General features: G+C 44.0%; 1 protein-coding gene across 1 annotated transcript in view; it reads right to left on the minus strand.

Annotated features, from left to right (window-relative positions):
• The window catches only part of LOC108087664, a 36,299-nt gene extending 30,103 nt beyond the window's left edge, over positions 1-6,196 (minus strand). Inside the window, 3 exon segments of the mRNA XM_017185153.2 lie at positions 321-789; positions 791-1,204; positions 5,664-6,196. Coding sequence (XP_017040642.2) covers positions 321-789; positions 791-1,128 — 807 coding nt within the window. The 5' untranslated portion in view covers positions 1,129-1,204; positions 5,664-6,196.
• Between the last annotated feature and the right edge of the window lie 7,154 nt (positions 6,197-13,350).

Genomic DNA, 13,350 nt, shown 5'->3' on the forward strand with positions numbered 1-13,350 from the left:
CTCTTTTATAAGGCAATCTTTATTTTAGATGAAGATTAAAAACACTTTTAATGGGCACTAAATAAAAAAGTGGTTCTTTTTTTTAATGTTATTCTAATATTATTTGAGGCTAGCGGAGATATCAAAAGTGTTGCATCTTATAACCTTTGAAATTAATAAATATAATATTCAATATTTTTATAACCTTGCAGAGGGTATTCCCGATGGTCGAAATTTTGACCCCTGTTCATTTCAGATTTTCCCTTTCTTTCCCTTCTACTTTGAGAGTCTGGCACCTTCATATCTTATGTTTCTACCCCATAATCTTTTAAAAAACCCACCTGCGAAATGTAGTCATCCGTGAAGGAGCGCTTTAGACCCAATCCAGCGGGAACTTTAGCCGTTAGTGGAGCAGCCTTGGACTTGATCACATCTCCGTACCGATCTGGATTCCGATCCCGATCCTCTGCTGCTGCTGCTTTCGTTGGCGATCGTGGCGATCTATCACATGGTTCGAGTTCCTCCTCCCCGCAGGATTTGCTGGTCAACGAGGAGGAGGGCGGTCCGCCCACATTCGAGTTGGAGGCGGTGTACAGTGACTCGTAGGAAGGCGGCTCCTTGATCGAGGTGGCGGCCGAGGAGCACCACTGGGTGAGCGTGCGGGAGGGGCTTCCCTGGTAGGCGGGGAAGGAGTAGCGGTTCCGCCTGCCGCCGCCGGCGGAGAAGCCCACTTTGGCCAGGTGATCGAAGCCGGCGATTGCCGCGTCGAAGGCGCTTAAACTAAACGGGGGAAACGAAGGCACGGGGGGGCAGGAGCACGGCCTCCTGGTGGTGGGCGAAAAGTGGGTGGTGGTGGTGGTGGTGGGAGGCGGTGTGGTGGTGGGGCTGGTTCAAGGCCGAGGCCTCGTAGCTGCTGTGCGACTTGCGCAGCTGCCGATTGAGCCGCTCGTCGTCGTCCTCCTCCTCGGCCTCCTCCTCCGAGGAGCTGGGCAGGGGCGTCCGTTCGTAGGGGGTCCACAGCATCGAGGAGAGCGCCTCCTCCACGTCCGGCGGTCGCTGGCGGTGCGTCCCCGCTGCCCCCGTCCCGCCTCCACCCGATCCACCCGATCCCTGCCCATGGCTGGGTGTGTTCCGTTCCGACAAGGACATGCTGCGGTGCTCTCCAAGCTCAGACGCCTCATCGCTCCGCTGTGCTCCACATCAAGTGGTTACATGCCTGGACACCCTGAAAGCATAAGGGTTTAAATAAGTCAACATAGTTTCCATTTCAGAGGAAATAATATACATTTTATTTATATGTTTGAATTAAATATTTAAGAAAGTTTAAAATAAATACAAATAAAAATGTAAAAATAGAATTTATATTCACTGAATCTCTCTTAGCAAGCCTAGAAACCTTTACTTACATATTTAAGCTTAAATCCTTTAATTAGTTCAATATTTTCCCCTTTAACCTTACAACCATAATCCCTTACAAAAACTATGAGTATCGATTTATTTCTGCATATAAATAACCGGCAAATAACTCATAGCCGGACTTTCAGTTTTATTGCTGATCGAGAAATAAAACCCAGCAATTTTCCCAAAAAAGCCAAGGCATGTAGCAACCTGAATTCAAAATGGAGAATGAAAAACTTTTAACTAAGCAAATGGCTGACAAATTAAACGCTTACAATGCCCCAATTTCGAAGGCAGAAACTTTTCAGCCCGGCTCGGCCTCTTCCAATTTGATAAATTGCGATTAAAGCATTTGAAATCGGTAGAGCAGAGTGGAAAGAGGTTTTCTAAGTGAATATGCCTGCCGGCGGGAGATTGAAGGGTTCGGAAAGCTGAGGGGGAGGGGGGAGGGGATGGAAAAAACCTAAAAATGGAAAACCCCAAAACGAAATAAGCCAGCAGACATGAAAAACAAGCATCCGTTTTGTGGAAAATATATGCACAAAAGTTTGCGATGCAAAGTTTTTGGCAGCGTCGTTCTCTCTCTCGATTTTCCTCTTCTTTTGCCCCAAAGGAGTCAGGGAAAACTTTGCCACACGCAGAAGGATATGGGATGTGGGTAGGAAAAAGGGGAGGGATTGGTAAAAATCGAGTACGTGTGTGCGTGTGTAGGCCGTGGCAAGCCAAGTTTAAACTGGCATCGAGTGGAAGGGAATGGCTTAACTGCCATCCGACTAAACGGGAGACATCGAAACGGAAATGGCTGGCCATCCAGTTGACTGCTGCAATGGCATTGCCACAACACTTGCCACATGGAGAGAAACTACTTGAGAGTATACTTGCTAAAAAGGAATTCTTCAATAAAGAATCTTGCAATAATTGCAGAAGATTTTGGTACAATGGTGCAATAAAAAACTGTAGAGTATTGTAACACAAAATAACGCAAACATATTTCATTTTTGTTTTAAAGGAAGGCAGTTAAAATCGAATAAAATGTATTACATTTATTAACACATCTGTACTGATTTTAATATATTTTTTTTTTAAACAAGTCTGCGTGATAATTTTATTTTAAAGACAGTAATTATTTTTTTTTTTCAGTGACGATTTCCCAGCACCCATCCAAATCGCAGAGGAGCGGGGCAAGTGGAAGGCTCTTGAAGTCGCTTTCCCAGCTCGGCTGGCAAGTTTTATGTGTTGCATATCCCGAGGCGCTTGACTGTTCTAATTTTTTCACTCGGTGGCCCTTGGTCCTCTCTCCACGGAGACCCTTCTTTCTACCGCTCTCTTCATCATCTTCCTCTTCTTCTTCTTGGTCTTTTTTCCAAACCGCTTCTTCTTTTCAGGGTTTCAGTGTGTTTGTGGGGCTTCCACCATTGAATTGGTTTCTTTCTGCCATTCTTTTTTTCGTGTTTTGTGTTATGCTTAAATAAAGATTTGTGTTAGTGTGTTTCATTGTTGCTGTAACTGTTATTATTGTTGTTTCTTTGTTGTTATTGTTGTTATTTTTGTTCTGGTTGTTGTTGTTGCGCACTTTCCTTGTGTTTGTTTGGCAAGTTTATGTGCAGTGGTGGCCTTCATTGTTATCATTCTCAATGGTCGCCATTTCATTGTTGTGTCGAAGGAAGAGGAAGCCCCAGTCCACACTCACACACACACACACAGGCACACAACCAAACACACACACACACACAGAGAGTGAGGCATTCAGGCCGAATTAATACGTATGTGCAACAATTGAGAGTGAGGTTGGTTGTGTGCCAGCGTGTGTAATATGCATGTTACCTACTTTTGTGAGCTTTTAATTAACAACAAGCCCCTGTGCAACAAACAAAGAGAAAGCGAAGGAGAGACGGAACGACCGAGAAAGAAAGAGGCGGAAGAAAGCCTTGAATTCTCAAAGGGGCCTTTGTGGGGATTTGAGAAGTGTTTCTTTCGGCTCGTTAAATATGCAGTCCATATTACATCGTAAATTATGTGGGATTTGCATCGGCTTAAAATTGCCATTGAGCAATTTTCGCCCTCTTTCAAAGCTAATGAGCCCCAATAAATAATTTCAATTCGAACGGAATTCCGAAATCTGAATGAATTTCGTTAGAAATTTTTAAGTTTGTTCGCTTCAAAGCGAGAATCGCCACAAAGGAAATAAGTAAGCAGACAAATATTCAAATATTTACGCAGCGGAAACTCTGCGAAAAGTCTGCGCAAAACGTCGCCCAAATGAGCACTGCACCATTCAATGGGATTATTTACATAAATATTCACAGAGCGACCAAAAGTTGCTGGAATATTTTATTTTTATTTTCATTTTTATTTTTTTTTTGTTTTTTTTTTTGTATTTCTATGTGCCATTTTTATTTGACTAGACGTGCGTCAGTCAATCATGGCCCGGAACTTTTCCCGCGGGGGCGCAAAAGAAAAAGAACTTGGCAGCAGAAGCGTTGCCATCGACAACCGAGGAGCACAGAAGGCAAATTGCTGCCAGTATGTTTGTAATGCAAACAAACTTTATCTAATTAAAGGAACACGTGTTACCCAACGCCCCCCGATTTTGTGCTTCTGTCTAGGGAGCATCTTCGTCTTCGGGGATCGAGTTCTTCTTCAACTCCGTCCGAATATTTCTGGGATGCCAGCAGCTGCTTTACATTGATGACGAGGCACTCGAAATGCTTTTGATGTCTCACTTTGCATTTGCCGATTCGACATGCGAGTGTCTCAATGTGTGTGAATATGGAAATGTGTGTGTGTTTGTGAGTGCGTGTGTGTGCGTAACTTCCGCTTCCTGTGCCCCCAGGATGTCCTATTCCTACGCCTCCTCCTGCAACTCTCTCTCTTCCGGCTGACTGGGTTGCGTCTCTAGTCAGGCGCTGTCGAGTGCCTTTTGAGTTGTTTGTCAATATGTAGACCATTATTCAATCAATATATTGACACACATTTCATTTCCTCTCGGCAAACGCCTGCCATTCTGCCATCCAACCATCCTACCATCCTGTTAGTCCTGCAAGGACCTCCCCTCCCCCCATTTCCCCTCCTTCCCATAATCCGGCCAAGTGCTAATCGCAAACAAAGTAGTTTTTGCTTGAGTTCCATTTCAATTTCTTTTGACGTCTCACCCACTCATTTTGGCCCATTTTTATGGCTCGTGGCTGTTTGGTTTTTCGCTTCGCCTTCGTCGCCTTCATCGACTTCATCGCTTCCTTGCGATTCGATTCGTTTCGGTTTCTATTCGATTCGATTGATTCCTTCGCCAGCTTTGCGTACTTTGACACACTTCCCAGGCTCCTCGGCGATGCCTTTGCCCCCGGGGACTTACATTTCCGCTTAACTATTGTTGGGAAAAGGGAAAGCGGAGACCGTGCTCCTCAAATTGAATTTGAAGCCCGGCTCCCTTTCCCCTTATTTGCACACGAGCCGATGAGGATCTCCCTTTTCGTCGAGCTCTTCCCCATTTTTAATTTAATTCAGCGCCTTTTGCTTTGGCACTTAAAAAGTTTTTCCCAGTGCCCGAAAGTAGGCAACGAGTCCCGACCCGAATCCAAAACAGAACAGAATGAAGCTAAGGTGTCACACTGTGACAAAAATAGTGGTTGTATCACAAGGATATGATTTACCATCATTCACCAAATTTAAGTTACTAAAAAATCTAGTAATAGATAAAGTTTTTTTTATTAATATGAACAACATACTTTGGATTCCTTGACTTTATAAAAAATACTTTCAATGAAGTGAAACATGTTGCAATCTCTATAGCTCTCAAAGAATATTTAAATATCTTTAGTTTATTAGTTTTTGAATAAGCAGATAATAACTAAAAATAACATTTTTGTTTGGATGTATAGTTTTTTTCTCACTACATCAGCATTGAAATGCGCAAACGAATGCGATCGAGTTGCTAAATCACTTAAGCCATTCAAGTTTCGTTTCGATTTTGAAGCGAGACAAGGAACAGGGAAATTCTGATGGGAGATTACTATTGTAGTTGGGGATTTGTTAGGGAAAGCTGCAGTGGCAGTGTAGGAATTGACTTCTGAAGCATGGCCCAATAATCCGCATTGAATGGGGCTCTGGTTTTTTGTTCTTTCGGCAGATAAAATCCGAAGGGCTGTGCGCTGCATAATTAAGTCTGGCAAGTGCAGTATTCAATTAAAGTTTTTCGGACTCCTCGCCGGACCTCAATTAACCAACTATAAACAAGCTGCTAACTTGGCCAAAGCAGTGGAGAGCTGCAGGTGCTCCTCGTCACTTACCATGCAGTTCGCCTTCGCTTTTGGGATCCTCTGAGGGGCGACACACACACACACAGAAACACAAAAAACAGGACCTTAAAGCTGCTTTGACTGGCGGCCGCTCTTCAAAGTTTCAAGGCTCTGGCCAAGTTTTTTGTCCTTCTCCGGTCCTTTTTGTGAAAGGTGTGGGTGGCGGGCGGTAAATTCCTGATGCGCTTAATTATTCTAAAAGCAAGCAGCAACTTTGCCAGCTACAGAAATGAATATTTACACCTGCCCGGATGCAAATGTGGCGCCAATGTCAAAGCCATAGGTAAACAAAACCGAGATGCGTATCATTTAACTTTTTTTACTCGTAGTTTTAACTTTAAGTTTTTTCAAAGTTATTTCACAGTTCATTGAGAGTCCACATTCTTGGCCTGGTCGTAAACTTTTTAACTGTCATGAAACACTTTCCGAACTCGCGGCACTTTCACACTTCTTACGACTTTTGGGAATAATCGCGTTTCAGGCCCGGAAAAACACTTGCAGTGGCAGTGGCTGCTGCGACGGAAAACGCGAACGAACTGACTGGCTGGGAAACTGAACAAAGGCTTTTCAATGCTAACTTGGCTTTGGGGGAAAACCCAACACGCGCTCTCTTCGATTTTTGGTGAGTCTGCGCAGCGTTTTCCCCGCTCTGATAATCTGCACGTGCAGTTGGCTTCCAGGAAAACCCCCTCCCCCTCCCCTCTCTATCCTTCAAAGTGAGTGGAAAATGTTTGTTTACATTTGGCAGGACATCGGAAGGGAGCCAGCCTCAATTGGATGTTGCCTACTTTCTGGCAGTGAAATATGACTTCTGCAATCGAAGCGGAGATGCAATTGCATTTGCCCAGAAAACTGCTGCGGGGCCAGAAAAGTCTGTTCTGTTCAGCAAGTGTTGGTAATCCGGGCTGAAACCGATTCATGCCACATTTTTAGACCAGAAACCAAGGCTCTATCTCTAATGAACTACCTCGCCGGCTGCTGATGGACAAACTTTTTTAATTATCATTAATGAACACGGAGGGCGCAATCATTGGCCAAGTTGCGCTCTGCAATTATTTTAATGTTCAATGAGGTTGCTGCAGCAGTCATCGCCAATGATTTATTACCGCCCCTTCAGCTTTTCCGAAGTCCACAGCTAAAGTCCAAAGTCGAAGGTCCGAGGAGGCGAGTGAGAGTCGCCGGGCATTGGCAATTAGATAGCTGGAAGGAGGGCCGGAGGGTCCATGAAACAGCGTTTATGTTTAATGCGTTATAATGGCCGTTGTAAGTGTACATAAGTTGATATAAAAGTTTTATGGCCCGGGCGTGAGCAGCCTCCGGGAACCCGGATCCCTAGATTCGATATGGAAAAAGGAAAATCGGGGGACGCGCTGTAGTGAAAGCACAATACGAGTGTAGCTGAAACAAAATAAACAAATCGATGAGTTATTCCCAAAGTTAGCGCAATTGAAATTTGGATTTAATTCCACTCTCGGCACTTTGGTTAGAAATAAATTATTGACTTTCAAATTGAATTAGATTACTGCCAGTGAGCCGGATTAAGCTCAAAATTTATGATGTTTTTTTTTTTGTTTCTGGTTTCTGTGTGGGAAAACCACAAAGATGGCCTTTTTGAGGTTGCTCGATCGGGATCGAGCCGGAGTATAAATTATTCAGCCCAGGCCATTTATTGAATTACTCTGATATTGCCGGCCATAAATTATGTATATTCAACAATTTTCCATAATTTATGCGTGCTTCAAAACAATTTAACCCCCTCCTTCCCCTTGGGCACACAACATAAAACACATCGATGGAAATAATTTCAATAGAAAAACCTAAGCGCAGGAGGCGGCCAAACAAACACGCACGAATGCCTCCCCAAAACACGCATACACATACATAGACAACCACACACGCACACCGATAGGCAAACCGCTCACGCACACAGCCACACGCGTACGTGTGTTTAGACAGATATCCGTATCTATAACTGCCTCACAATTGCAGCGCACTTGCCGCAGAAAGACCGATAAAAGAATAAACAAGGAGCACCGTTTCGGTGTGTTTTTAAAAGCCGAATTTATGTTACTCTTTTGTTTATAAAATAGTGGGTTTAAGGATTAAAAAATAAAATTAAACCAATGAATGAATTAAAATATGTATAAAGATAGATATCTTGAATGAAATCATTCTTACCTTTTTACCCTCAGAAATATTCAACCACATACATATTATAAAATGTATTTATTAATTCTTATGTATACCTCAATTAAATATAAAAGAAATAAAGAAGGTTTAATCTGAAGTAAGAGTAGGTGAGTATTTCCTTCAAAGAGTAGTTCCCCCAACCATTTTAACTTCGCTTTTGCAACCCTGCCCTTGCAAGGGATCCAGAGACCCAGACCCCATTTATGACATATGCGCAGGTCGAAGGGCAGGGGGCGGTGTGGAAAGGGCCTGCAGCCGCCAGACGCATCGCCAGGACAACTCCAACCCCCCCTTTGTACCCGCTCCTGCACAATTCAACTCCCTTTCCACCAGCGGCAGTGGCAAAAAATCTTCGTTTTAAGCGATTTCGTTAGCTTCGGGCGGAGTTTTTTCTTTTGATGCTGCATGGAAAATGGCTGTATATGAATCGGAATCCGCAGATCCACGCGTTTCCCCACGACAAGTTGCGGGGGGCGAAAGGGGGAAAGGGGGGTAAAGAGTCAGGGGCATCTAGGTAACCGTAAAATAGATTGAGGGGTCGTGAGGGGGCGGAGTGAAAGGCAAGAATTGCAATAAAACATAAAATTGCTGACTTCAATTCGTTTGCCATTTAGGTTTCGCTTTTCCCTTTTTTCCATGCCCATTTGGGCCATTGTGTGTGTGTGTGTGGACGCATCTGACGCACGTAAGTGTGTGTGTGTGTGTTGGTTCGTGGGTGAAAAATAGGGCGGAAGGGCGTGTGTGGACGGGCGTGTGGCAACCTGCGTTCGCCCCTTTATATATTTTATTAGGTTTTATTTGATTTACACTTGTTTTGTGCTGAAAGCACTTCGCCCTAGAACATGTGAATATGTGTGTGGATGTGTGTGTGTGCGTGGGAGGAAGTGGAGGAAGGAAAAGAGTGAAAGGAAAAGGCGGAGAAACTTCCCATTTTGAATTCGAAATTTTCTACGGCTTGGCAATTTCCATAATAGAATGTTGGAATAAAATTCAAAACACCCTGGGCTTCCAAATAAAAAAGATTTATAGTTCTGATCATTTTTGTATTTTTAAAAATATTTAATATAATATATTGAAATACAATATGTTAAATTTCTCAAAAACATCAACGATAAATATTAAAAGTGAGGACCACCTGAAGAGAAGAATCCTTTCAAGGACTTATTTTACCTTTAGGTCCGAATGGCAATTAACCCTTTGTGTCCAGATCTCGGCAAAGGCGATTTATATGCGTTGCGTTGCGAGGAGTGGGAATCCTTTTCTGCCGCTGCCAGCTAAAGCACAATTAATTAAGCACGCACAGTGGGAGCACAAAGATTTTAATTAAAAATTTTGCTGAAGCTGCACAAGTGTCCTGCGCCTGACCCCGCCCCCCATTCGACCCTCCGCCCCCTTTTCACATCCCATCCTTTGTCGGGCTTTCAGCGTTGCACTTTGTTTCATTATTTCATTACATGCCTGAGCTGCAATTGTAAGGCTTTCAATTTAAGCCGAAAACTGATGAACGGCAATTGGTAATTGCCAATTGACAATTGTCGATTGGCCATATTGCCGGTGGTCCGACCAATGTGGTCGAAACTGCTGCGCCTCTTTGCCACCCACTTTTCGATCAACACCCTTGACACACTGAATGCGGCTAAAAGTCTGCCATTTGCTCTACTTCCCGTGAGATAACCTTTATCAACTTATGGCCAACTATGTGAAAGGCATCGGGCGCAGCGGGAATTTCTAAAGAGCCGCCTTTGGGCCTTAAGGTGTTAATGAGTGCGATAAGATCCAAATTAGAATATTCATAATTCATCGTGTTTGCGGGGCGCCTTCAATGCGAGCTGCTCTTTGCCGGCCATGTTTGCCGAGTGCTCGAGGACACTTTCTCCTGGCGGTCCTTTTCAATCGATTTTGACAGCCTTGTGCACATTAAATACATTCTAGGTATGTCAAGTAAATTTAAAATAAAATTTAAATACTAAATTTAAAAGATTTATATACAAAGTAAATAAAAATGCAATGCTTATTAAGCTATGTATTTATCATCTTTAAAATAGTTTCTTACTTTCTCTGAGTGGCTATTATATATTTATTTAAGCATTCTCCTTACTCAATAAAGCTTAAATTGATTAATAAAATCTATAAGTGAATCGAAGCCACCTGCAGTGCGTATAAACCAACTTTGCTTAACCAACAACAGTGTTTCCTTCCCCGGAAACACTTTTGCCTTCCCCGTGAACACCTGTGTTTGCTTTTAAGCTTAGCGCCAGCAGCCCGAAAGACAAAAACAGCTTCACACGCTCAACTCCTGTCGGTGTCCGTGTCCGGAACCGTTGTCCGTTGTCCGTATTCCGTACTCCGTACTCTGCACTCCGTGTTCCGTGCTCCAACCTCCAAGCAAGCTATATGCTCATGCTCGTGAAGGGGTCCGCCGGTATTAAGGTCAGAAGTATAAAACATGCAAAGCTGCCTGCCTGCCAGCTTCACCTCGAATCCTGGCCAGAGGGCAGAAAACGCAGGCAGTCCATCACAAAAACAAACATCCGGCGAGTGTTAACCGACTCGGGCTACGATTCCAACTACGGCTTCAACCCGGAACAGAAATGGCTGCTGACTCATAGTGAACAGTAATGTGGATTTGCAGAGAGTAACCATTTAATTCCTAACATCAAATACGAGATTCTTACAATGGTTATTTATACCGAATATTGAATATGTAAAAAATTATATTCGATTTTTGAATATCCTGTTTTCTTTTATGATCCACTCTTTTTCTTAAAAGCCACTCGTTTGAAGAACTTTATTGAATACCTGTCTCAATAGCAAACCTTTCTTTGGCATCAGAATTTTGGCTGCGACTGTACTGACTGGAATTTCCCTTATGTTGCGCCCATAAATATGCTACACTTTGGCGTTGGTCCTTCCACTCCTTAACCCTCTGATGGCCCCAACGCCCCTTTCGACCTCCTCACCCTCGGACTTTGATGTTTTCGCTGCGCAGGGAAGCAGTTTAGACGGACATACTCCCTTGTCATTTGCGGTTGCTCTGGTTTCCGGTTAACACGCACACACACTCACACTATCGCACTTGCACACTCACACACACATATACATGCATATGCATACGAAAGTGTTCACGTATGAGTGTGTGTGTGTGTGTGTGAAGTTTGGCTTGTCTGTTTTGATCCCTTGTTAATAATATAAATGATGATTTATGACCCTCCAAGGAGGAACAGCGGAGCCACAGCGATTGTTTGGGATTGTCAGGGGTCAGGGGTCAGGGGGGGTCACTCCTCACGGAGAGGGGGGCTTAGGGGTTTTGGTGGTCAGGGATCCGTGAGAGACAATGGCCTAATGAATTATTGATCAACTTAAAGATGGCTACAACTTTCAGCCTAATTGTCAATTGCCCTCAAAAAAAGTTCAAGCGAACTTCAAGCGATTCTTACGTAGCAGCCATAAAACCAGAGAACTCCGCTTTGGCCAAAACAACATGGCTGGCTCACCCCCTTTTTTCTGGCGGGGAGAAAATATTTAAAGCATTTGCCAGCACATTAAAATCGAATTTTGCATAGCAAAACAACCAAATAATAAAAAATACGAAACCGCACGGAGGGGGAGAACGAAGCTTCGAGGGCATAAAAAAGCCACAGGGCTCGGTTCTGTGACCCACAGCTGAAAACAGTAACAAAAACAACGAAAATTTATGCAAACGAATTAAATTGGCAGGCGGGCTGGCAGGAAGCCAGGAGCGGGCGGAATCCAGGAAGAGGACCAAAAACCGGGACTAGGATCAACGCCCACCCGCTGATTGCGCCCGCCAGAGCATAATGATATAATACATTATTTTTCCGAATTTAAATATTTGCCCAACGTTATACCATTCACCTTCGCAGTGGGGCCGAAAAAACAATCCACTTACGGCCGATAAGCGAGGCCCCTTTGGGCGGCCAACTTTGGCAATTACTCCCCAAAACTTGAGGCGGGGGGTGGGGGATCCAAATCGAAGCCGAGAACTGGGGACCTAATTGGTATGCCCCCAGAGTTCAGATCGTTTACGCAACATTCAACATCCGACGCCGCCTGCTTATGAAATTGAAAATTGCACAGAGCGACGATAATTCATTTCCACGACGCGGAAGAAGCATACTATAGGCTATGGCCATATCATAAGTCAGAGTCAGCCCAGAAGTATAACAACAGACGACGCATGCCAAGCACATATATCATTTTGCCAGTTGAGCGTGAATCGAAATGGCACTGGAACTGAAAATGGAACTCCAGCTAGAGCTGCAGAACGGCTGCCAAATGGGGGGTGCATGCAGCGAAATGAAAATAAACAAGCCAAGAAGTGTTGTTCCGGGGGGAGAAGAAGCCGGCAAAAAGTGGCTGACTTTCGAGCAAAAATGTCACACTGAGGGGAATGCGGAAACATAAGCTAGGAAAAAAATTATTGCGTAAAAGCTATTTTAAATTGCTGAAAAGGCAGCGAGAATAAACAAATATTTGGCATTGGTTCTTTTGTCAAAAATAACATAACGTTACATAAATGCAACGACAGTAAAAACAAATAGTTTATTTTTTACTAACTCATCCATGGAGTAAAAAAGCTATATCAAACATTTATATTTTCAATTTGAAAAGATCTTGTTTAATATTTCCTAATTCAAAAACATTATCTTTATAAAATGTTGATAAATTTCCTCCGCATGCAGAGACATTCGTATTGTTAAATACCTTTGCGTCCTGATATCCCCAGCAACTAAGGGAATGTTTTCCTCGAAATGATTGAGGAAATCCCATCGCCCAGCTACCATACTTCTCCGAATCAGGAACTTACGCAGATCCAAGGAGCAGTCCGTGGCAAGGAGTTCAGCACTGAGTGAATGAATGAGCGAGTGAGTGACGGGAAAGTAGCCCGCTGTGCCGTGCTTCCTGTCCCTTTCGCACGTAGACAGTTTCCTTTGCTTTCCGTTGGCAACTCGGCGGTGTCCTTAGGCCAATGCATTTGAATGTGTTTGTTGGCCAACACAATGGTGTCTGTGCCTGCGTCACTCTGTGTGTGCGTGTCGTCGTTGTCTTGACTTCCCGGGGAATTGTTGCTGCCGTGTTCCCATTTACATGTCCGCCCCCTCCCCCTCCGCCTCCCCCTGGCTGCCCCGCCCATGTCCCGCCATTCCTGTGGCGGGCCCATAACACGGTTATTGCATTAAGCAAAGTTGTAGCCTAGATTTGAACGCCGCACGGCCTTCCCGTGTTCCCAGGACCTTCGCTTTGTTTAAACATTCAGCGTTCATTACTTCTCCTTCGGCAACCCAGCTTTTCCTCCTCCTCTCCTCTCCTCTCTTCATTTTCATTTTTCCACCACCCCCTCGGAAGAACGCCCGCTGCTGCATATTTAATAAAGTTTTCAGTTAATTTTCATCATTCGCATTATTTTCGCGGCACATGCGTGTTAACAATTTATTCCTCGGCGCCAGCCATTCATCTTTTTTTTGGC

The sequence above is a fragment of the Drosophila ficusphila genome, unplaced genomic scaffold, assembly GCF_018152265.1.
Source record: "Drosophila ficusphila isolate 14025-0441.05 unplaced genomic scaffold, ASM1815226v1 contig_414, whole genome shotgun sequence".
Classification (NCBI taxonomy): Eukaryota; Metazoa; Arthropoda; class Insecta; order Diptera; family Drosophilidae; genus Drosophila; species Drosophila ficusphila.